At 45.9% G+C, this 25,594-nt stretch overlaps 1 protein-coding gene across 2 annotated transcripts in view; it reads right to left on the bottom strand.

Moving 5' to 3' along the window:
• The window catches only part of RFWD3 (ring finger and WD repeat domain 3), a 265,518-nt gene that overhangs the window by 118,200 nt on the left and 121,724 nt on the right, over nucleotides 1-25,594 (bottom strand). For both annotated transcript variants that reach the window (XM_069217624.1, XM_069217623.1), the window contains exon 10: nucleotides 15,087-15,263. In XM_069217624.1, the coding sequence (XP_069073725.1) occupies nucleotides 15,087-15,263 (177 nt within the window). The remainder of the gene's footprint in view (nucleotides 1-15,086; nucleotides 15,264-25,594) is intronic.

The following is a 25,594-nucleotide window of genomic DNA, read 5'->3' on the forward strand; positions in this document are numbered from 1 at the left end:
TGGCGATGGTGTTCTCGGGAGAGAGGCAGAAGGAGAGTACATCCTCGAATACTGCGAGTCTGGGGAGGCAGTAGGTCTATTAAGGCTCTCCAACCACCTTGGTGACAAGTTGATGGGCGAGACATGCCCAGACGAAGCAGCTCTCGACCGAGATGAACCACTTCTTATGGAGACCGCCGGAGATGTTGGAGTGGTCTGATCCGCCGGCGGTATCCGATGCTCTGCTCCCTGAAGACAGGTAAAACCTGTGTCGACGTTGACAGCTGCAACAACGAAGGGAGTGCCGCAGGTTGCTCTGGTCTCGCCACCGAGTGTCTCGACGGTGACCGGCGATCCCTTGACCACGACCTGCTCGCCGTTGTGTGCCTCGTCGTCGAGTGGTGGACCGCCAACGGCGGATGTCCTCGTTCTCGCCGCTGAGGCGATTTCGACATCGTCTTCCTTGACGTCGAGGGGTGCGAGGCCTTCGGTGGCGAATGGGCACGCCAGTGATGGTTCGACGTCGATCGGTGGGTTGCCGTCGACGGAGATCTGACCCTGCGGTGGCCATGTTCTCTCGACATCGTATCCTTCAACGTCGGTCGGGTCGCCGGTGATCTATGATGGTGTGATGGTGGCAGTGATGACGTTGACGGGGAACAAACAGGTATCTTCCTACCTGCTGACTTCGATCTAGCCTGTCTCTCCTGAGAATGGCTTGTTGGCTGCCTGGGAAGCCAAGAGGACGATGTTTTCTGCCTCTCATGAAGACCATGAAGCCTGATCTTCTCCCTGTCCTTCAGAGTTCTTTTTGACATGTTCTTGCAGTCTCTGCAAGTGTCGGGGCAGTGACTCTGAGGCAAGCACACAATGCAGAGTGTGGATCTGACTGGGCCTTCTTCCCACAGGAAGGGCACTTCACAAAAAGGGAAGGCATTTTTCAGTCAGGAAAAAACTTCTAGATTAAGACAAAGGTGTTAGATGTCGAGTAAAAGTAGAACAAACGGTGTTTTGAAGTATTTTTATGAGAAAAACTCAGAAAAACTGAGAGCTCAATGCTCCAGGATCCTCTCAGAAGAAGCCGGAAAAAAGAACTGACCTAATTGTGAACCAACTGTTACCTCTCCTTCACCCCTGAGGCATGGTGGGATACTGGAGGTGCTCTGGGTCTTAAAGGCACGGTGCCAGAATTTTTATGGCTCTCCTGTGTTAACCTGCATGCAGCCTATTGGCTAAGAATGCTCCATTGTTTTTCAATGTAGTTTTTTCTTCTTTTTCTCTGATATTACTACTGCTTATTTCCCTAGGCCCAGTTATGGGGCTTTGGTAAATATTTTTTCTCTTATTGTAATTTTGAAAAGGATGGTTTAAAAAAAAAGAAAAAAAAAAAAAAAAACTCCATAGAAATAAAGAATTTTAGCCTGTTTATTATTATAGTCTGCACTGCTGATTTACACATTATATATATATATATATATATATATATATATATATATATATATATATATATATATATATATGAGTTTAGTATGAAAATGTGTCTACTAAAAATGCTATATATATATATTTTTCGGGCATATTTCATACTTTATATGTGTGTATTTTATATATGCTCTGGGGTCCCCGCACAAGGGCGGGAATATTCAATGTTTATGACTATTGATGAGGATCCCCTGGAAGAGAATATACCCATCCCACTCCGACTGGATGTTTAGGGGCTCACCTTCCTCTTGTTCTCCCTCTCATATGTCAGTCTCATGTGGTAGGGTCATATCCAGTGTGGCCACATTCAACAGCGGTAGAGTGGTTGGCCTCTGAATTGGGGTGGCTACCCTTGAAACAGGCGATGAAGGAGGTTGAGGTTGCACATGTTCTGTAGACTGAAAGCACCTACTGTAGTCTGCTAGCATTATTATCTGACCTCAGAGCGATGAGCGTGGCATATACAAATCTTCCTGATATGATTGATCACTTGCATATTACTGTGGATCTTAAGTTCAGCTGTAGTCCTCATCGTCATCCTGATACTTTACTTTCAACTGTGATATGTTGTACCAAATGGACCCCCTTCATACGAGTTGTCGTCACCCTCCAAAAGATATACTGGAATTAGAGGGGTTATCTTACTAGAATAGAAGTATGCTCCGGAGTAATTCTTGCTGTTTCCTGACTTCTGCAGATTTTCCCCCTCATCAACGGTGTCAGACGCCTTAGTCGCCAGTGTAGTCAGAGCAGTGGATGTTGTCTGCATGGAAATCTTGACTGTCGACGGCTTTGAGGTGGAAGCTACTGTTGACGGGGTCGTCGATGATGAAGAGACCGTGGTTACTGTCAGACGATTACGACATGTAGGTCTTTGTCGACAATGACATCATCGACGTTGTCCTCGTTGATGGTGGCAGACTCGTCGTGGACGATGTCGGAGGAGCCATCAACGGTGTTAACCTAGAAACCACTGTCGACGGTGGAATGGCACTCACTGCTGCCGTTGTCAAGGAGTATGTAGTTTACGGTATAGTTTTGTCCAATGTCCTTTCAACTGTAGGAGCAGAGGAAGGCCTTTTAAATGGTTCAGCGGACTTAGATGGAGGCACAGATGATTATTTTCTAGGCCTTCCACATCTGCTGACATGTCCTCTTTCCCCTTCTGTGGAGAATTTGTGAATAGATGAGGAAGGACTGCGGCCTTTGTAAGACCCTGGGGCGGTCTCTTTGTAGGCCTTTCTTCGCTGCTCTGAGGAAGATCTTGAATGAGAGCTAGGTCTCTTAGATTACTTTCTGCAGGATGAGGCAGAATCATCGTTGTCTGAATCAGAGACTTGGTTGTCTCTAGATTTTAGTTTCTGCAGCCATATTAATAATCTGCCCTCTCTATCCTTCAAGGTCCTAGAAGAGAAGGTGCGACATACCTTGCAGTCCTTGGCAGAGTGGTCTGGGTAAAGGCAATATAAGCAAGCCCTGATGAAGAATAAGTTTTGAAGAGTTTAACCTTGAAGTTATGCCAAAAGATGTGCAGAATAGAGCAGACCTCTGAGGACACCCCCTAGAACGAGTGCAGTAGAAAATCTGAGGTATTGGAGGTTCTCTCAGGAAGGTTCTAGAGGGTGGTGTCACCTAATTGGTGGACCCTGAAGTTTGGTCCTTTTTCTTAAAATGACTGATAGAATGCTAAACTGAGAGGCCTAAGGGCCTCTAGGTTTAAACCCATGTTAATACTACTTAATTAAATATACCAGGGGCTCCCATCTCGACGACGGGGAATGACTCAAGCATGTGAATCTATGAAAGTTCCAATACTGGAGTAACCATACAAATTCAGGAGTTAGTTAGAGTTCTATAACTCCTGCTGTAAGGTAACTATAATTCGCGCCCATGCTATGCAGAGTTTTCTTATCAATAATCTTATTGCAAATTTTGCAGTGAAAATATCAAAGATGCCATACAAGATCTCATCAATAATATAACATGTGGAGTAATTTGCTGTGCATGGCGAAGGCGCGAGGTATAGTTATCTTAGGGCGGGAGTTATAGTTACTTGAAAGAAATCTAACTATAACTGCTAAATTTCTATGGTTTTGTACGAGTAAATTCAGAACCTAACTATAATGTCCCTGTAACCTTTGATTTTCTATGTTTTTTTTTTTTACAAAGTAATTTTAATTACTATATGTTATTCTAACCCCCACTGTGCATGGCCTTTGGTATGGGCAACAAGGGTTGGTCGCAAGGCCTGGCCTGCAGCCAAGCACTTATAACCATCCAAGCCTGTGCCATGCTGTGCGCAGTGCAGGCTGGCCACAGGGCAGGTCTCTGTCAGAGAATCTGTGAGTGGGTGCGTGAGGGTCAGAGTGGGTGCATGAGTGCATGAGTGCCTGAGTGGGAGAATGAGTGGGTGCATGAGTCTCTGAGTGAATGAGTTAGTGTATGAATGAGTTTGTGTCTTTTCTTTCAAATGTTTTCATATTTGTGAACATTTATGAACTTTCGCAAATACCCCACATGGTGACAAAAATGTCAAATTTATAATTTGCCCCTAAAACACACCTTTATCACACCCCTTCCTTCACCCTGACCCCTTATGCCACTTTCAGTTTGTATTTTCAACCCCTGGAGCTGTGTCCTGTGAAAACAAATGGTGGCCGCAACTTTCTACTCAGATTGCAGTCAGCCAAATGCAATATTTCTTTTCGCATGGTTATTCATGTAAATTTGTGCATTTTTGCAACACATTCATGAAGTCATTGCGGCCAGAGATATACAAATTTATTTTCCCTTTAATATCTCCAAAACTAATGAACCGATTGATACCAAATAAGCCAAGGCGTGATCTGCGTGCCAAAAGCTAGCATTCTGCCAAAAGTGGTATAATTACGTCCAGCAGTTTGGGCTGTAGACGAGTCTAAAGCTCCTATGGGAATTAACAAGGGTAGGAAAGTAGCCTCTTTCTAGCTTAGTTACCCCCCACTTTTGGCCTGTCAGTGCATTTGACTGTGTTCACTGGGATCCTGCTTATCAGGACCCCCAGTGATTATGCTCTCTCCTTTAAACGTGGTTGCTGCAACCTTTTTCATCCCACAATTGGCATACTGGTGCCCCCATGCAAGCCCGTAGTATTTGGTACCCAGGGCAATGGAGTTCTAGGGGATCTCAATGGGCTGCAGCAGTCATTCTGCCACCCATAGGGAGCCCATGCAAAAGGTTTTGCAGGCTTGCCATTGCAGTCTGCGTGAACCGGGTGCATGCACCCATTTTCACTATCAGTCACTGCACAAGGTCACTATAAGTCACTCCTATGGTAGGCCCTATAAGCCCTGAGGGCAGGGTGCATGTACCTGTATGTGAGGGCACCCCTGCATTAGCAGAGATACCCCCACAAACTCCAGACCCCTTTTCCTGGAATTTGTGAGAGCAGGGACGCCATTTTACGCATGTACTGGATATAGGTCACTACCTATGTCCAGCTACATAATGGTAACTCCGAACCTTGGTATCAAACATGTTGGAATCATACCCCAATACTTTAGCAAGTATTGGTTGTAGGATTCCATGCACTCTTGGGGCTCCTTAGAGGGCCCCCAGCATTGCTCCTGAAGCTTTTTGAGGTTTTCCAGGCAGCCCAAGCTGATGCCACCTCACAGACATGTTTCTGCCCTCCTGTTGCTGGAGCAGCTCAAGCCCAGGAAGGTAGAACAAAGCATTTCCTTTGGGAGAGGGGTGTTGCACCCTCTCCCATGGCTTGGGAGGGGTAGTCTTTTGGCGCCCTCTGTGAATAAACCAGTCCACACCGGTTCAGGGACCTCTATTCCCTGCTCTGGTGCAAAACTGGACAATAGAAAGGGGAGTGACCACTCCACTGTTCATCACCACCCCAGGGGTGGTGCCCAGAGCTCCTCCAGAGGGTCCCTGGGTTTTGCAGTCTTGAATCCAAGGTTAGCAAGGAACTCAGGGAGCATTTGAGTGGCCAGATCAGGCAGGTGTCATCAGAGCCCCTCCTGACAGGTGGTCACCCAGCTAGCTGACCAAGCCCCCTTTTCAGGGCTATTTAGGGTCTCTCCTTTAGGTGGTTCCTCAGATGCGGCTTGCAAGATTCCAGCAGGATTCCTCTGCAACCTCCACTTTGACTTCTGACCAAAGAAACTGCACCTGGACTCTCCAGGACTCGACAATCTGCAACAAAGATGAAGACTTCGTCTGCAACATTGTTTCCATGGCTCCTTCCAGCTTCTGCAACATTTCCACAGTTGTGCATCCTCTGAGGACAGCCCGTCTTCAATCTGCACAGGAAAGAAGAAGGAATCTTCCTTGGAGTGAAGGAGTCCCTCACCTGCATCTGCAGGCACCAACAGCAACGACAACAGGCTGCATGGATTCCCGCTCCTGCTGAGCTGCGTGGATCCTGCATCACAGGTGGTGGTCAGAAGAGGTCCCATCGGTCCCAACTACCAGCTGTCAAACGAGTTGAGATAAGCCCTTGCCTTCCCACGCAGCACAGTACCCCCATGCACTGCGTCTTTTGCAGCTGCCAAGGCTTGTTGGCACGTCCTCCAAGGGATCTTCAGGCATTATGTAGCTCCAGCCCCCGGCACTCCTTCCTGCAACGTACAGCTCCCGGAGTGGCTCTCCTGCGGTGTAGGACTCCTTTTCGTAGTGCTGCTTGACTCCATTTGCACCTTCTGTTTCCCCGTCCTGTGGGTCTCCTGCGAGTGCTGCCTAGGCTTCTGTGGGCTCTCTGCGACGCTGAGGGCCTCCTTTGACTCCTCCTCCTGAGTTGAGTCCTCCTGGGTCTTGCTGGTCCCCGGCAGCACTACTTTCCACCAACCACAAGTTTTGCCTGTGCCAAGGCTTGTTGGTGAAATCCGAGCACGCAAACCCGACTGCAATTTTCCTTTCGGTGTGGGACATAACCTACATCCTCCCGGAACTAGACTCAGACTCCAGAGCTGCAGTGCTGAGTTTCCTTCCTCACTGATCAACTTCTGCATTCTCAGCTTCGTGGGTATGGGCTCCTGCCCCCACTGAACTCTGCTGTGACATCTGAACTTGGTCTCCTCTTTCCACATGTCTTCCTCTTCAGGAATCCACCGTTTGTTTCTTGCAGTCGCCTCTGGGTTATGCAATTCTCTTCTGTTCTTCTAAGTGGATGTTTTGGGGAAATTCTAGTGATTTACTCCTGCTTTCCTGGTCGCTGGGGGATGTTGTGGTAATTACCTTTGTGCCTTCCTAGGATCCCCTGCTCCCCTCTACACATTCTACTTACCTAGGCGGGGGTCCAACTCTTACATTCCATTTTTTTAGTATATGGTTTGTGCTCCCCTTAGCGTCACTATTCTCTATTGTGGTTTACACTGTTTTACACTGTTTTCTAACTGCTCTTATGCATATTTCTGACTACTAGTGTATATATCTTGTGTATTACTTGCCTCCTATGGGATTATTGTCTCTATAGTATTTTTGGTGCTGCGTTAACTTAATAAAGTACCCTTATTTTTGTAACACAGTGTTTTCTTTCATGTGTGTAAGTGCTCTGTGACTACAGTGGTACTGCATGAGCTTTGCATGTCTCCTAGATAAGCCTTGGCTGCTCATCCACAGCTGTCTCTAGAGAGCCTGGCTTCTAGACATTGCCTACACTTTACTTATAGGAGATCCCCAGACGTGGTATAAGATTTATGTACCTTAGGTACCCATCACACACCAGGCCAGCTTCCTACAACATGGGAAACGCAACTTTTTTCATCCCCCCACCCTCCTTATCTCAGCCCCCGCTTGATAGAACATTCTAAAACTTTGTGTGCAACAAGAATCACTGCAACACTTTGAAAAAAAAAATAGTGAAGATTCGTCAAACAGTGCCAAAGATATAGGCAAGTCAAAAAACACTTTCTGTGGAAAAATTATCCTAACTGTAACTACCTAGTGGAGACCACCATAATATATACCCCCGCACACACACACACACACAACACCCACCCACCCACAGGACAGTTACATACATTTAGTAAATACTAAGGTCCAGCCTATAAGTCAAGCTAATGCAGCTGAACATATCAGATAGACTGTAGCCAGTGCAGAGATCAAGATACTAGATACTCAGAGAAAATAAACAGGGTGAATATGAAAAAAAGCATAAAAGACAAACAGTGGCTTTGCAAGACACTGCAGCAGGCAGCATTCTCAGGGGCACATCAAGCGTCGGGCCTTTTAATTCTATCTTTAGTAAAACACAAGTTTATTAGTTAATTAAAACCATAAAACTTTCCTTCCACATAAACATTTAACAGAACACTTTTAGTGCAAAATGGCAATTACAGTTCTTTAGCTTAAGGTGAAGTGGTTAGTGAGTTTTTCTTCTATATACAGATTTTAAGAAAGGAACATACTGGTGCTATAAGTATTAATAATGAGACAACAGAACAATATTTTTGTATGTAAAATGAATACAACGCCGGATAAAATCCTATGTTTAAAATGAAAAGCTATATGAGATATCGTTCCCCCGAAATATTTAACGAAAACAGTGGCAGACAAATGAGGCATTGGTAAAAATAGTACAAAGTGGGGAGGCCTTCCATCAGTTTTATCTACCCCTACTTACGTCTGATTGTTGAAGCCGGACTTTATTACGACACGAGCTAAGCAACTCTGTGGACTACATAGGAGCCTTCCCTTCTTTAGGATGTTCAAAGCAGGTTATAGGGATTTCGCTATCGTTTCCGCCCTCCCTCTATCTGGTCATTTCGAGAGGTCGAGGTTTTATGAGTAAAAATTTCCAAAAATTGAACCAGCCTAATGTTCAATATTGTATTTTGAGGGTTAAAGGCTGCAATTAGTGCTTGTCTGCAGGATCTAATTCTTAAGCCGTTAAATTCTTTTTTCAGCAAGAGTCTCCTTTCGGCCGCCAGGGCTGGACAAATGCAGACCACGTGCATCAAGTTTTCATCTGCTAGATGGCAGACGGCACTCCTGGGAGTCTGCTTGCCGCTCTTTCTTCCATTTTGGCATGAGGTCTAAAGTAGGGACATCACCCAGCCTAAGTCTGAGAAAGGATTACTTGATTTTCCGTGAGTACGGGCCAGCCATAAGTGGTGATTCTTTAAATGTTTTGTAGGAGTTAAGGATCAACCAACTATGTTCCCTTTTGGACAATGAGATCTTATCTTCTAGCCGGCTCTGTAATTTACTCACTTTATTGAAAATGGGGATGGGTAAGGACCTGTTCCATACCTCATCTAATTTCAGAAGACTCTTACTTTCTTATAGTAATTTTATGTAGTTGAAGTTCCCTCTTTCTAGGATAATTTCCTGCCAGACTAGATTGGCTAAAGACCCCTTTGAAGCGCGGCTCAATTTGTAGCAGCATTTAATGTATGCCGCCGGACGGGCTAACGACTGTTTGACCAGCATGAATTCCAGTCTGACCTGGGCTGGCGATGCATGCCCAGGTAGCCGAAAAACGCGTTTATAGGTTTTTATCAGAAGCTTTTCCAGAAGACCTACTTCCATCCCCCTCATTATTTCGGTCCCATAGGTGATAGTTGGAAGAAGCTTTGCTCTCGTTACAGCTGTTAATGAGTTCAGAGCATGACCACAGATTGAGTTTGCTAGCTTACAAAAGTCGTAAGTAAGGGCCTGCGTCTTGTTTTTTATTGCTTCTTTTTGTGCCGTGTAATTACCTCTAGCATCCACCACCCATCCTAGGTATCTGTATGATGTTACTTCCTCTAGGGTTTTCCCATTCATATGCCAATTACCTTGGGTGGATGGCCTGCGGTTTAAGGTAATCATTTTAGATTTTTTATGATTAATTTCTAAATCATTGGAGCCTGAGTATTCTTCTAATGCCTTTAACAATTTCTGCATTCCTATTCTGGTATTACTAATTAGTAGTAGGTCATCTGCATATAGTAGGTTGGATACTTGTTGACCGCCCAGTGAGGGAGAGTGAGATGAGTGACCATTTAACTTGGTGGGGAGGTCTGCTATGTACAGGTTAAAGAGTGTTGGGGCCAATACACAGCCTTGCTTCACCCCCACTGTTGTTTTGACTGCCCTGGATAGGTGAGAGCCATCCCCAAGTTTAACCTTCACCCAAGTATCGGAGTATATCATTTTGATGGCATTTAAAATAGAATGTGGCAGCCCCCACTGTAGTAGTTTGGCCCACAATTTGCCGCGGGAGACAGTCAAAAGCAGCTTTAAAGTCAACAAAATATAAATAGGTTGGAGTCCCCTTTGCTTTTGCTCTGTTTATGATCAAGCCTAGCCCCATAAGATTTGTTAATGTTCCTTGGTGCTTGGTGAACCCGGTTTGATTGAAGGGTAGAATACTGTTATCTGTGATCCAGGCTTCTAGATGTTTTAGCACACAGCAGGAAAAGTACTTTAGGTCAACGTCTAAAAGAGTGATTAGTCTGTAGTTGCTTGGGGAGAGCACGCACCCACCCTTATATATGGGGTGGATTACTGAGCCTTTCCAGGATGCCGGGCTGTTGCCTGTTGTGATCACGTCATTAAACATTGCTGCCAGGAAATTGGCCCATCTTTCCGTTTCTTGTTTAAATAGTGCTTGCGGTAGGCCATTGGGGCCGGGGGCGCAGTCCATTCGTGGCTTTCCAATGATTTTTAGTAATTCTGGTGCCGTAAATTTCAAAGGTTCCGGGATGTTGGGATCCCAGCTAATCATGTGCGACTGAATTTGAGGGCCTTCTTCGATGATCCGTTCTTTTAGATGGGACTTTAAATGGGATACCCATACTTCCTCTGTTATGTTTGCGTTATTGCCTGCTTTTGCGCCATTGTCTATTGTATTGATGATTTTCCAAAATCTTTTGGAATCAGATGTTTTAGTTGCAAAATGTAGTTTGGCCCACAGGACCTCCTGTTGGCCTTTTTTAAAGGTCTATAGATCCCTTTTGTACAATTTCCTTTGCTCTCTCAGGGCAGTCAGTATTGATACATTATCTGGGCATTTACGTAGTGACCTTAGTAATTTCCCTACAGCTGCTTTCCTTTTGCGCACTGGCAACGGTAAAAGTGAACTTTGGCGATGATTCAATTGCGCTCCCTTTCTTGTGTTACGTAAGGAATCTTTTTTAGTGAGATCTAGGGTAAAGTTCTCCCAGACTGTTGTCAGCTTTGCCCCACTTGTGGTATTTGATTCTAGCTTTCGTAGGGCCTCTTCTGCCTGGGTTTTGATGGTGTCTGAGGACCATTTGTGTCGCTTTAGATTTTCGGTGCCTAGTGTCCCGTTTATGGCTGCCACTTTCTCCGGTTTTTGCGGTGATGCACAGATCCCCAATACCTGTGGCTTATGGTCGCTTTGCGTGCGGTCTATGATGGTGAAGGTGTTTACTAACTTATATAGAACAGGGGACACTAAGGTGTAGTCTAGATAGGAGACTGATTTCCCGGAGAATCTTGTCCATGCCGGTGGGATATCGGGGCACTTCCGTCCGTTTAGTGCAAAGAGGCCTACTAATTCACAGGTGCGTATGAAACTCTCCCCTATTTTGTCTTTCCTGAGTTTTTTGGGGAGGGTTTGGCTAGGCATTCTTGGCACTGTTTGGGTGTGATCCTCACTGGGGATGTGGAATAAGCCGAGATTGAAATCGCCCAATATTAACCAGAATGCTGATTTTACTGTACCTTTTATCCTTAATAGATGAGTTAAAAATGTATTTGCTTCGATTTTTTTATTTTTAGGATTGATGTATGTGTTGACCAGAATCAAAGGCTCTTGTGTGTTTTTCCCCCAATCGTTTAGCTGGAGAAATTGGAAAGGTTGGTTTTCCTCCTTACGCTCAGAGATTTTTACTAAAAGGTTGGTACTAATGTAGATGGCAAGGCCTCCTTTTGGCCTACCGGGCCTATTTGTTTTCGTTGCTGGGTTATATTCCATGAATCCGATTATCGGTATTGATTCCATTGCCCAGGATTCCTGAATGAGTAAGATGTCGAAGGTGCTGAAAAAATGTATTACTGCGGGATCCTCCAGTTTTGACCGAAGGCCACCGATGTTCCAGGAGCAGATGGATAAAATCCAGTGTGCGGGTTGATCCTTACCAATTCAATTGTTGCCCATCGGTCTTGGAGGAAAAACCGTCGCTACCCGTTCCCTTTCTGGGTACTTTTGTTGACCCAAAACCACTCTTTCCCTCCCTTCTTCTCTCCATACTTGGACTGTCAGCGGGTGTGTAGGTGGGTTCTCCTCAATGCACCTTTCTTCGATGGGTCTGCTGGCCTGATGTACTCCTTTCAGAACCGACCATGCGCCTTTGGAGGTTCCCAGGTATTGTGGGGCTAGTAACGGAGTTGGATAGCGGTCTCCTCTGTAGATGGTTACCTCAATGCCCCAGGCTTTCAAAACGTCCTTTCTTTTCATGATCCTCTTTGGGATATCTGGAGCCGAGAGGATGGTGAGTGTTGGATCTGTGTGTTGGTTGCCTCTTGCTTGAATAAATTTTATAGCTGTGAGGTCCTCCGAGGCCACAAACTGAAGATCCGGTAAGGCTTTTATGATTCTTAAGATAGAAGATCGATTAAGAACATCTGTGGAGGACCTGGAGGTGAATTCTGGAATCCAGAGTAACTGGAGGGTATTCGTGTCTGTTATAAGTGACTGATTTTGCTCTATGTGCCGGTCTTGAACCTTATAGTCATCTTCTCTCTGACTAATTGCAGTCTTGCTGTCCACATTGACCAGTGTTAGTTGGGGGGGGCAGCGCAGGCGCAATTGGTTTTAATTTTGTGCTCTGCTGACCCCTTGTGGGGCTAGGTCTTACATTCGTTGTAGTGCCAATTGTTTCAGGTGGTCTCAGGGGGGACTTTGTTAAGTGGGTAGTGTCTGCTGAGGCGGGGAATGTTATCCCATCTACTATTGAGTTAGAGTTTGTACTTATGTGAGTAATAATGTCTCTATTGTGCTCTCCATTTGACGTCGCCTGGTCTTTAGGTGGATCCTTTGACGAGTTGAGTTGGTAAAGTTGGGCGGACTTCCTTCCCTTCCTTGCCCGCTTTCGTTCTCTTTTTGAGAGGGTCCGGGTTGAGGTAGACTCAGGATTCCCGGGCTTATTGATGGACTGTAGCGGAGGATGATTCACCATGGATTCCATGCGAGCACTTGCTAGTTGATGGCTGTCAGCCAAAATTCTCTCCTCACTTAAAATTGATGGAGCGGGCGCCAGGGAGGGAAGGGGCTGCTGCTCTTTTTGTTTCTGCTCCCTCGGGGTGGATTTCAGAATGGTGGCGAGCGGTTTAGTACATGTATATTCATCCTTCTTGGTGGAGCGGATTTCTTGAAGTATTCCCTCTAAGATTTGCGGCAGTTGGGATATCTTTTCTACTACCTCTTTACAGGAGCAGATTGTAAAGTCATTAGAGTGATTGACTTGCGCCCTTGTTATAAGTGCGTTTAATTTTTCCAGCTTACTGTCGATCCCGGAGACAAATACTGCCAGGGTGTTTAGCAGGTCAACTTGAATGTCCATTTTATTTGAATGAAATTGCAGCGCCATGACCGTTGCTTGCATTGAATTTAGGATTGCAGCCCACATTTCTTCTGATCTGACTGCCCCTGGGGCTTGGGATTTTGAGTCGGGCTCTTGGTTATCACTTGATAGTACTTTGTTTAATGTTGTTTTAAGGGGGGCTTTCTGTGCGGCTGTCACTGTTTCTGCTTTTGCTGGTCCGTTTATGAATACCTGTTCTATACCCCAGAGGTCCTGTTCTTCTTTTTCGCCATTGTACGTTGGGAATGAGTGAAGTTTTGGACTTTGACAGAATGGACCACCTTCCTGAGATTCTTGTTCTAAATGTTCTGCGATTGCTACCAGTTCTGAGTCCAGGATGGGTAGTTTCGCTGGACTATATGTCCATTGGTACTTAATGGCGTCTAGGGAGTTATTACATAGAGTTATGTCTTGCCTAGGATTGAAGACAGATGCTGGTGTAGGAGTTGGTGGTACCGCTTTGTCCTGGACTATACGTGATGCGTCTAGTTTCGTGGGGTGATTTTTCCTGATCACTACTGTTGGCGATAAGGGGAGGCGAGGGGGTGAATTCATTCTGAGTTTCTTTTCGCTGCTTCCTTGCTGTTGCCAGTCTTGGACTGGTGAGGTTATTTCCCCAAAACTTGTTTGGGATGGACCCAGGGAGTCGATCCTTTTTCTGGTGGTGTTGGTACAAGTAGTAGTGAAATAGTCAGTTATCTTGGGATGTTTGTGAGAGACTACGGACTCTGGAGCCCCCTCCTGCAGGGTCGCCTTCTTCCAAAAGCCGGGTTCTCTCTAGAACGTTTCTTCCATGCTGGAATTTTGTTCGCCTCACCCGCGTGTGCCCTTTGTTAGATTTTGCCTCCTGCATGGGAGGGGGAGGGGGAGATCCTGTTCGCTGCTTGCTCTCCTTTTTGGGGTTGCTTCATCCGGAGCCAGGTCTCCTTTCCTTTTTCTCTTTCCTTGTTTTGCTGGACGGTTTGTAATACTGCCTCGTGCTTTGCCTGATCTCATGGTCGGTAGGTTTTGCTGCCTTTACAGCGGGGTGATTTTGGGCGGGCTGTTGGGGTGCGGGAGAAGGGCCTTGTTGAGTTTTTTGTGCCTTTTTGTTGTTTAGAGGCAGTTAAGGGTGCCGTCCTTCAAAAAGAAACTTTAATGGACGTTTTAAGTTCTGAGTGTGCGATCACCCCCGGGGGAGTTAGGAGCTTTTGAGGGCCTGGGTCCTTGGGAGGTGCAGAGAGTACAGAGTTGCTGGACCGTGCCAGTCCTTGGTGGACCGCGATGGTCTCTTCCGCTCCGCTCCTGGGCCTGGCTACCCTGGGGAAGGTGCCGGGGACGGGAGGGGGAGCAGGGCAAGGGGAGGAGGGGTGAGGCAAGGGCTGCCTGGTAGGAGTACCGGGGGTGTGTCGGGGTGAGGGGTGCTGCGCGCCCTGGCGGGGAACCAGTGCCAGACCCTGGTGCGGCTACCCCCCTCCCTGTTGCCCTCCTTGACCCCCCCTAGCCCCTTAGCCCCTTTGGCCTCTGTTGCTCACCGCATACTTGCCTCCTTCTGGGGGTCACGTCGTGGGCAGCTCCTGGAGCAGAGGGCCAGTACCCGATGGCCCGAAGCCTGGCGTCGTCCTCGGAGGGGCCCTCCTCTCTTGCCACCAGAACTTTTGAATATATGGTGTCTGATGTTTGTTTGTGGCCCCTAAGCCCCTCCGCAAGCCGCACCCGCGATTGGGCCGCTTCCGTGGGGGTCTGCAGAGGGGGGGGGAAGGGGACGTAGCCCTCTGTGTGCAGTGGGGCACTGGCGGCTCGGGTGTCAGGTCTCGGTTGTCAGGTGAGCCGCGGACCCCCGTGCTAGGGGGGGGGGGAGGAGCGCTGGGCTGCTGGGTTGCTCCGCTCTGTGCCCCGCGCTCCGGCGCGCTGATTCCGTGCTGTGATTCCGTGCTGTCGACCGCTGTTGCTTAAGTGCTTAATTTGTAAATACATTTTAATTCTATCTTGATTACAGAAGCTGGTAATTGACCTCTGCTAAAGGAATCTTTAATGATTAGAGGCAACATCAGAAATGAAAACAAAACAAAATAAATTAACCTATTTAAATTATTGTCCTTTATCATAAACGTATCGTACCTGGATCCTTGAGGCACTAATTCACGCACAGACGAACTGGTGTCCCTCAGGTCATATACAAGCACAGAGCCATTGATCAGACCTGCATAGATGTAGTTTGTATCGTCCTCGCACCAGCAGCAGCTCCAAACCGGTCGGCCAGCATTATAAGTCTGTACCACAGTATTTGTCAATAAGCTGCATAAGGAGGAATAAAAAACCAGTCAGCTTAACAGCATGAAAAAGTGAGAAGTCAGTTGACTTAAGACTTTGAGTCAGACCCGTGGTTCATGGTTTATATATTAGGCAACTTGGGCTCCTGCAGGAGGAAATGCTGCAGAAAAATGAAAAACTCATGCAGATGGAGTATAAGAACAAGACATTCAGATTACATGTGCAAAGTCCTGGAGCTAAATTTTTCCGTGTGAATGCCACATGACACATGCCTTATTTCATTACATTTTAGAGGTTTACTTTGAACATTTGAGCACACTCAAGAGAGGCTGTGTATTGAGAACCAGTAACTAAGGCTGTGTATTGAGATCCAGTAACTAATGCAGTCGCTTCACATTAAGGGCACTGAGAAATTCTACCCATAAACAAATATGGGCAATGGCATTGAAACACAGATGAACTCTCCTACAGACTCAACATTCTTGCAGGTTATAGAACTGCTGGGCACTTAATAGACTGCCTGCTTCGCAGACTTTTCTGGCAAGAACCTGAGAGCCTAGAAATCAAAAACTCAACATTGCTGCAATAATAAGGGTTTGACTCCTAGGTTTGTGCTGTGGCTTACGTCTGAGCCCACAGAAAAACCAACAGAGAAGCAATCAACAGGGTCATAAACGGTGTCACTGAAGCACAGCTTCCACGCAAAGTGTACTGGCACTTCCCATGCGGACGTGACCACATGCATTCAGTTCAGACTGTGTTAGACAGTTAGGTAGGGACAAACTCTAGGCAATCTCCACTCTGTGGGAAGATACATACCACTCATCAGCACTGCCTCCAATGCTAGCCAACAACTGTAGGCCTAAGGCTGCACCAGACCAACAACATGGAGGACAGAAATGTACTGTGCAAGCATAATGTAAAAACAAAAGGCCTCGTAGATCTGCTGCTTCCTACTGGCTATGTGTCTGCTTTGCCTTAATACGTGTACTAGAGGAGTAGCCTAAGCTGTCTCTGAAGTCTCCTTAATTATTAGTTAAGAAGTTGGCATACAAACTTCAGGGCCCTCAGGTGACTAGGTACATTGTATTGCTGTGCGTCACAAGTAATAAAAGAGCTTTTGTAATAAGTAAAAGTGCTGGTTGCAAATTGATATATTGATCATTATGGAGTTCCAAATCTCTAACCCCACAACATCGACTTAGCTACTTTAACGGTCAAGTGCTAAAGAGCTTTACTTATTGCTCAGTTTTTGGTTCAGAATTAAGGTAATGCCAAACAACATCAGTAGTAAAAGGTAGGTATGTTGGCCCTATGTCCTGCATGAACCTTTGACAGGGAACAAATGTTTAACTCAGAGTTCAAAGATCTTCAGATATTTTCTGTCTGCCATACTGAGATTCCAGTATCTTTCCTTACTGTGTTTTATCTGGGTAGGTTTCAAAGTGATTAGATGAAATAACCATATTTCTCACTGTACTTGATCCGTAAATCACTGTCCTAGATTCCAAAAACACTTAATATAGGACAAGCCTTGGTGAGCTATACTTTGTTCTAGCCTTTATGGCTCTGGAATAATTTGAAGTCATGTACACAGCATGTCCCTATTTCAACATGGAGCCCCTGGTGCCTAGCTTATTCCTTAATGCAAGACAAAAATGCTGTAAAAGGCAAGGGGAAGAGACTTGGATATGCATCTTGTGGTTTTTGGCTTTTACTTTTCAAGTTGTCTTGCCCGAAACTGTGCAAGGCTTCTTTGTAGACCATTTGACCCCTCTGAATTAAAATGGTCACTAAAAGGTGAAGGCTGCTTACAGAATACCCTTTATGGCATCCAGTCCATTTGACGCTGAAATGAATGATTATAAACAGTACAATATCCTGAGTGAAACAAACCCAAAACGAAAAAGATGATTTCAATAGGACAAGTAGTACTATATGCAAAGAGCAGAATCTTGCTCCTTCCAGAAGTCAGTGAGTAGACATAGAAGAAAAGACATCTAATGGTTGTAAATCAAAGAGCTTTTGGACTTGGGTGTACCAGCCTTAATGTGAAACCCGGCCAGTTAAAAGTCAACTTACGATGACACTGCTTAGCTTTTCACTAATGCTGAGATGGTAAGCTCCTATTATGAGAATGATGAAGTAGACTTTCTCACAGGTTGACTAAGGATGTTAGTGCTGGGTGCTTGTTTGTCAAGTCCCCTAACACTGCATGCAATATATGTAAGCCACCCCTACAGCAGGCCTTAAAGCCCTATTGCAAGGAGCATTATATTACATGTGAAGCCGTATCTAGAAGAGCAGCTATGCCCCTGCTGTCTTTGTCAATTCTCAGACATAGTAAGTGGCCAGTTAAGACATTTCAAATGCATGTGCTGGACACTGGTCAATACGAGCTCCCCCAGCTACATGATGGCTTCACTGAAGATAGAGTTGTTTGTTATTACATACTGTATTGGTGAACCCACACTGATGACAGTAATGGATTTACCAATACATGCACCCAGAGGGAACCTTAGAGATGCCCCCTGAAACCCTACAAGCCTCTAGTGTGCTTGCTGACTGGTTTCTGCCAGCCTGCCACACGAGACACAGTTCTGCCCCCCTAGAGTGGAAGCCATCTGCCCTCAGGAGGCCAAGAACAAAAGCCTGTCCAGGAAGAGGGTGTAACACCCCATCCCATAGGATGACATGCTAATTAGCCTCCCTAAGGCACAAAGCCTCAAAGGGATGCCATCTTTGAAATGCAAATTTGGCTCCCTTCACGGGTAAGAAAGCCACCCATACCTGTCCAGAGCCCATGTGGACCCTGGACAGGCAGCAAAATTATCTAGTCAGTAGGTGTGCCACCCAGGCTAGTACCACCCCTAATGTAGGCTACTGAGAGGTGGAAATGCAATTTCAGAGGTAGCCATCTTTGTGATGGAATCCCTAGGAATTCTGGGACAGGGTTATGCCCACTTCCCAAAGGAAGTGGTAATATAGGAGGATTAGAATCCCCAAGGGTCAGTAGCACATCCCTAACACCCCTAAATTCAATATTTAGGTGAGCCCCTGTCACCATAGTAGCAGACCTTGACAGAAGGCCAAGGACACTGGAGAGCCACCAAGAGCAGAAGAGGAGAAAAGGAGCAGCTGACCTGGTACCAACCCTGGAGCCTGTCTGCATCCCTCGATGAAATCTGCACAAAAGTCGACTTGTCCTTCAGCTGTGACTCCAGAAAGCCAAGAGGACTTCCTGCCTTCAATAAAGACTCAAGACCTCCCGTGAACAGCAAACCTGTTCTCCAGCAAACTCCAAAGAAGGGACTCTGAAGCCTCCGGAACCACCAAAACCAGACACCTGAAGTCATCACTGCACCCACCATCTCTGACCCAAGTTGAAATGGACCACTGGTGCCTACAAGGTTCCTCAGGCCTCTAGAGTCAGAGTCCATCGTGGTTTCAACCCTCCTGGGCTCCTCGATGACGCCAGCAGCCTCTGCAAGCAGCTCCCACTCTACCGCAACTGCTCTGGTGAGGAAAACCTGACACCTAATGACACCTCTGCACCTGTCGCCCCTGAGCCGTAGAGAAGAGGACCAAAGGTGCCTACCTGTGCCGAGCATTGTGAGGCCCAAGCCCTGCTGTTGATTCAGTCCGACTGGCCTTCTGGCCAGAGCCTATAGCCTGCAGCCTCTTTCCGCAGTGACCGATCTCTATTGAAAAAGCATTGGGCACCAGACGATATTTTGCAATCTGAACCCGGCCGTCACGGTGTAGCTGGTGGAGTACTACTGGTGCTCCCTTGGACCTAGCCCACGACTCACCTTAAAGCCTGGAGATCGGTCTTTTAATTCGATTAACTTTGTTTCCAGAACTTGTTTTCCCTCCCATAGGATAACATTGCAGAACTAAGAAATTGCACTGTGCCCACTTTTTAAAGTGAACACAATTCCTATTTAAAATGAAAATGTCACTTACCCAGTGTACATCTGTTCGTGGCATTAGTCGCTGCAGATTCACATGTTTCGCACAGTCCGCTGCCTGGTGTTGGGCTCGGAGTATTACAAGTTGTTTTTCTTCGAAGAAGTCTTTTTTGGTCACGGGACCGAAGGACTCCTCCCTCTTCGGCTCCATTGCGCATGGGCGTCGACTCCATCTTAGATTGTTTTCCCCGCAGAGGGTGAGGATGGAGTTGTTTGGTATAAATAGTGCCCATGCAATGGAGTGAATACGTATGTACATAAAAAGTTTATAATAATTATTTACAAATGTTTAAGATTTAAGATCTACTTCTAAACGGCTACAGGCTTCCCGGGGAGGCGGGAGGGCACATGTGAATCTGCAGCGACTAATGCCACGAACAGATGTACACTGGGTAAGTGACATTTTCAGTTCGATGGCATATGTTGCTGCAGATACACATGTTTCGCATAGACTATAAAGCATTTACCTCCCCTAAAAGCGGTGGTTTAGCCTGTAGGAGTTGAAGTAGTTTGGAATAATGTTCTTAGTACAGCTTGGCCCACTGTAGCTTGTTGTGCATTTAGTACGTCTACACAGTAGTGTTTAGTAAATGTATGAGGCGTAGACCAGGTTGCAGCCTTACATATTTCGCTCATAGGAATGTTTCCTAGAAAGGCCATTGTAGCACCTTTCTTTCTGGTTGAGTGTGCCTTTGGTGTAATAGGCAATTCTCTTTTGGCTTTAAGATAGCATGTTTGAATACATCTGACTATCCATCTAGCAATGCCTTGTTTAGAGATTGGATTTCCTATGTGTGGTTTTTGAAAAGCTATGAACAGTTGTTTTGTTTTCCTGATTAGCTTTGTTCTGTCAATGTAGTACATTAGTGCTCTTTTGATGTCTAATGTATGTAGTGCCCTTTCAGCCACGGAATCTGGTTGTGGGAAGAACACTGGCAATTCTACTGTTTGATTTAAATGGAATGGTGAGATTACTTTTGGTAGAAATTTTGGATTTGTTCTTAGAACTATTTTATTTTTGTGTATTTGAATAAATGGTTCTTGTATGGTAAATGCCTGTATTTCACTTACTCTTCTGAGGGATGTGATTGCAATGAGAAATGCGACTTTCCAGGTTAGATATTGCATTTCACAGGAATGCATGGGTTCGAAAGGTGGACCCATGAGTCTTGTTAAGACGATGTTAAGGTTCCATGAAGGAACTGGTGGTGTTCTTGGTGGTATAATTCTTTTTAGCCCTTCCATGAATGCTTTAATAACTGGTATTCTAAATAGAGACGATGAATGAGTAGTTTGTAGGTAAGCAGATATTGCTGCGAGGTGTATTTTTATAGATGAAAAAGCGAGATTTGCTTTTTGCAAATGTAGTAAGTATCCCACTATGTCCTTTGTAGAGGCATGCAATGGTTGGATTTGATTGGTATGGCAGTAGCAAACAAATCTTTTCCACTTAGATGCATAGCAGTGTCTAGTGGAAGCTTTTCTAGCTTGTTTTATGACCTCCATGCATTCTTGTGTGAGGTCTAAGTGTCCGAATTCTAGGATTTCAGGAGCCAAATTGCCAGATTCAATGATGCTGGGTTTGGATGCCTGATCTGTTGTTTGTGTTGTGTTAACAGATCTGGTCTGTTGGGTAGTTTGACATGCGGTACTAGTGAAAGGTCTAGTAGAGTTGTATACCAAGGTTGTCTTGCCCATGTGGGTGCTATCAGTATGAGTTTGAGTTGGTTTTGACTCAACTTGTTTACTAGATATGGAAGGAGAGGGAGAGGGGGAAAAGCGTATGCAAATATCCCTGACCAACTCATCCATAGAGCATTGCCTTGTGATTCGCGGTGTGGGTACCTGGATGCGAAGTTTTGGCATTTTGCGTTTTCTTTTGTTACGAACAAATCTATCTGGGGTGTTCCCCAAATTTGAAAGTACTTGTTCAGAACTTGGGGGTGAATTTCCCATTCGTGGACTTGTTGGTGGTCTCGCGAAAGGTTGTCTGCTAGTTGGTTTTGGATCCCTGAAATAAATTGTGCTATTAGGCGAATGTTGTTGTGAATCGCCCACTGCCATATTTTTTGTGTTAGGAGGCACAATTGTGTTGAGTGTGTTCCTCCTTGTTTGTTTAAATAATACATTGTTGTCATGTTGTCTGTTTTGACAAGAATGTATTTGTGTGTTATTATGGGTTGAAAGGCTTTTAACGCTAGAAATACTGCTAACAGTTCTAGGTAATTGATATGAAATTTTGTTTGGTGTACATCCCATTGTCCTTGAATGCTGTGGTGATTGAGGTGTGCTCCCCACCCTGTCATGGAAGCATCTGTTGTTATAACGTATTGAGGCACTGGGTCCTGAAATGTCCGCCCTTTGTTTAAATTGTTGCTGTTCCACCATAGAAGCGAGAGGTATGTTTGGCGGTCTACCAACACCAGATCTTGAAGTTGACCCTGTGCCTGTGACCATTGTGATGCTAGGCACTGTTGTAAGGGTCGCATGTGTAGTCTTGCGTTTGGGACAATAGCTATGCATGATGACATCATGCCTAGAAGTTTTAGCACAAATTTTGCTTGTATCTTTTGGTTTGGAAACATAGCACTTATTACCTTGTGGAATGCTTGCACTCTTTGTGGACTTGGAGTGGCAATTCCCTTTGATGTGTTGATGGTTGCTCCTAGATATTGTTGTGTCTGACACGGTTCGAGGTGTGATTTTGTATAGTTGATGGAGAAACCCAGTTTGTGAAGGGTTTGTATGACATATGTGGTGTCGTTTGTGCACTTTTTTACTGTGTTGGTCTTGATTAGCCAATCGTCCAGGTAAGGAAACACATGTATCTGTTGTCTCCTGATATGTGCTGCTACTACTGCTAGACATTTTGTGAACACTCTTGGTGCAGTTGTTATTCCGAATGGCAACACTTTGAATTGGTAATGTATTCCTTTGAATACGAACCTTAGGTACTTTCTGTGAGAAGGGTGTATCGGTATATGAAAGTACGCATCTTTTAGGTCTAATGTGGTCATGTAATCTTGCTGTTTGAGCAGTGGAATGATGTCTTGTAGTGTGACCATGTGAAAGTGGTCCGATATGATGTAGGTATTTAGTGTCCTGAGATCTAATATTGGTCTTAATGTTTTGTCTTTTTTTGGAATTAGAAAGTACAGGGAGTAAACTCCTGTGCTTTTTTGTTGTACTGGTACTAACTCTATTGCATCCTTTTGCAGTAGTGCTTGAACTTCTAGTCCTAAAAGTTCTAAATGTTGTGGTGACATTTTGCGTGTTTTTGGAGGGATGTTTGGTGGGAATTTGTGGAATTCTATGCAATAGCCATGTTGGATTATTGCTAATACCCAATTGTCTGTTGTAATCTGCTGCCAAGATTGGTAGAATTGGCTTAGTCTTCCCCCCACTGGTGTTGAGTGAAGGGGTTCTGTGACTTGAAAGTCACTGTTTAGGTGGAGGTGTTTTTGGAGTCTGGAATCTTCCCCTACTCCTTGGGAATTGACCCCCTCTATATCCCCTGAAACCTCCCCTTTGGAATGAACCCAGATATGGTGTGGTTCTTGTTTGTTGGCTGGTGGTGTCTGTGGGTTGGCCACGAAACCCCCCTCTAAATGGAGTTTTTCTAAAAGAGCCTCTGCTCTGCGGGGAGTAGAGTGCGCCCATGGCTTTGGCCGTGTCTGTGTCCTTTTTAAGTTTTTCAATGGCTGTGTCCACCTCAGGGCCAAAAAGTTGTTTCTCATTGAAGGGCATATTAAGGACAGCCTGCTGGATTTCAGGTTTGAAGCCTGAAGTGCGGAGCCAAGCGTGTCTCCTTATGGTGACAGCAGTGTTGACTGTTCTCGCTGCAGTATCGGCTGCGTCCAGTGAAGAGCGGATTTGATTGTTTGAGATCGTTTGTCCCTCTTCAACTATTTGCTGCGCCCTTTTTTGGTATTCCTGGGGAAGATGGTCTACGAGAAGTTGCATCTCATCCCAGTGTGCGCGGTCATATCTGGCCAGCAGCGCTTGAGAATTTGCGATGCGCCACTGGTTGGCTGCCTGTGATGCTACTCTTTTTCCTGCCGCATCAAATTTTCTGCTTTCTTTGTCCGGAGGTGGGGCGTCGCCAGATGTATGGGAATTTGCTCTCTTGCGAGCTGCCCCTACTACTACGGAGTCAGGTGGTAACTGCGAAGTAATAAACACTGGGTCTGTGGGTGGTGGTTTGTATTTCTTATCCACCCTTGGGGTGATGGCTCTTGATTTTACGGGCTCTTCAAAAATTTGTTTTGCGTGCCGTAACATCCCTGGTAGCATTGGGAGACGTTGATATTGGCTATGTGTAGCCGAGAGGGTGTTAAATAAAAAATCATCCTCTATAGGATCGGAATGCAGTTGGACATTGTGGAATTCTGCAGCCCTAGCCACCAGTTGCGAGTATGAGGTACTGTCCTCTGGCGGTGACGGCTTTGTGGGGTATGAATCGGGATCATTGTCCGGCACTGGGGTGTCATATAGGTCCCAAGCGTCTTGATCCTGATTATCTTGACTTATGGTAGTTTGCGCTGGTGAGTGCATTTGTGGCGGTGTTTGTGCCGGCGATGCCTGTTGTGGTGGAGAGGGCGGAGGCGTGACTTTTTTAACCACTTTGGCTTGTGGTTGTGCGTCATCCTTGAGAAGTCCGATCCTTCTTTTCCTCATTATTGGGGGAAGGGTTGATATCTTCCCTGTGTCTTACTGGATGTACAGTCTCTTTTGTGTGTAGTCTGATTCTACACTTTGGAGCTCTTGTCCAAATCTGTGCATCTGGCCACTTATTCCTTGTTCCTCTGTGTAGGATGAAGGTGTGGAACTTTTCGGCGCCGAGAGAGAATCTTTTTTCGGCTTCGGCAGCGACAGAATTTTTGTGGCTTTCGGCAGTGTGTCTCGGTGCCGATGTTTTTCGGTGCCGGCATCTTGTTTTTGCCTCTCGGAGCCGCTATCTCGGCTCCGAGGTTGCTCCATGGCGGTCCCTCGACCGGAGTCGGGTGTCTTCGCTATGGGCGTGCCCTTTTTCGGCGCCTTCGACGGGTCGCCGGTTTTATGGGTCGAGCCATGGCCTGTTGGCAGTGGCGTCCCCTGGGCTTTTGTCTTCTCGATGGTTTTAATTTTCGACGTCTTACTCACTGTTTGTTGCTGTTGTTCGACGTCGGAGTCTCCGGATTCTGATTCCGGAACCGAGAATGTTTCCTCTTCGTCGTCGAAACGTTGTTTTGTTGGCGTGGACGCCATTTGTAGACGCCTGGCTCTTCGGTCCCGGAGTGTTTTTCTGGATCGGAAGGCTCGACAGGCCTCACAGGTATCCTCCTTGTGCTCGGGGGACAAGCACAAGTTACAGACCAAGTGCTGATCTGTATAAGGATACTTACTGTGACATTTTGGGCAGAAACGAAACGGGGTCCGTTCCATCGGCTTCGATGTCGCACGCGGTCGGGCCGACCAGGCCCCGATGGGGGAATCAAAGCTACCCCAAAGTCTTCCGATGATCGGTGTCGATGTACCTAACTATCCCGATACCGAACGGAACAATACCGACGCTTTCTTCCGAGATTCTGACTAACTTTCCGAACCGAAACACGGAGCGAAAAGGAATACGTCCGAACCCGACAGCGGAAAAAAACAATCTAGGATGGAGTCGACGCCCATGCGCAATGGAGCCGAAGAGGGAGGAGTCCTTCGGTCCCGTGACCAAAAAAGACTTCTTCGAAGAAAAACAACTTGTAATACTCCGAGCCCAACACCAGGCAGCGGACTGTGCGAAACATGTGTATCTGCAGCAACATATGCCATCGAACATATACTTACCCTGAACCATTTTTCTCTGATGTATAAACATATAAATACTAGCTTTTTAAAAATAAATTGGGGTGGATCTCCTTTTTGAGTCGTGTCTCTCATTTATTGACTGTTGTGTGTATTTGTAGAGGTCTTGCAATCCTCTGTATTAAGCCGAAGGATGCTCGATCACACTGTCCCTAAATAAAGCACTTTAGGAATGCGTAGCAAGCCATGTCTACTCACTGGGGAACCACTTGACCTTTTACACAGTGCTTATTTACCACATACAGGGCCAGCTTCCTACACCCTACATATAGCTAGCTTTTAAATTATCCATGTTTCATTCCTCATTATTACAGCACATAATGATTTGCCAAAATATCCTCAGTGCCCCTGCCCAGAATACAGGAGAATTGCCTAGTCAATCCTTTCTGCGTTGTGCCACCATCAGTGGTATGAGAGTTTAGGGGATAAATAGTGCAGTAGTGACGTGTTGCAGCAACAGTGGCCCAAAAGTTATATTAGCTAACACCAATGAGAGCAGTCTGATAAAAGACCAGCAAGTCAACAGTAGGGAACACTGGATTTTGG

Source organism: Pleurodeles waltl, chromosome 12 (assembly GCF_031143425.1).
Source record: "Pleurodeles waltl isolate 20211129_DDA chromosome 12, aPleWal1.hap1.20221129, whole genome shotgun sequence".
Lineage (NCBI taxonomy): Eukaryota > Metazoa > Chordata > Amphibia > Caudata > Salamandridae > Pleurodeles > Pleurodeles waltl.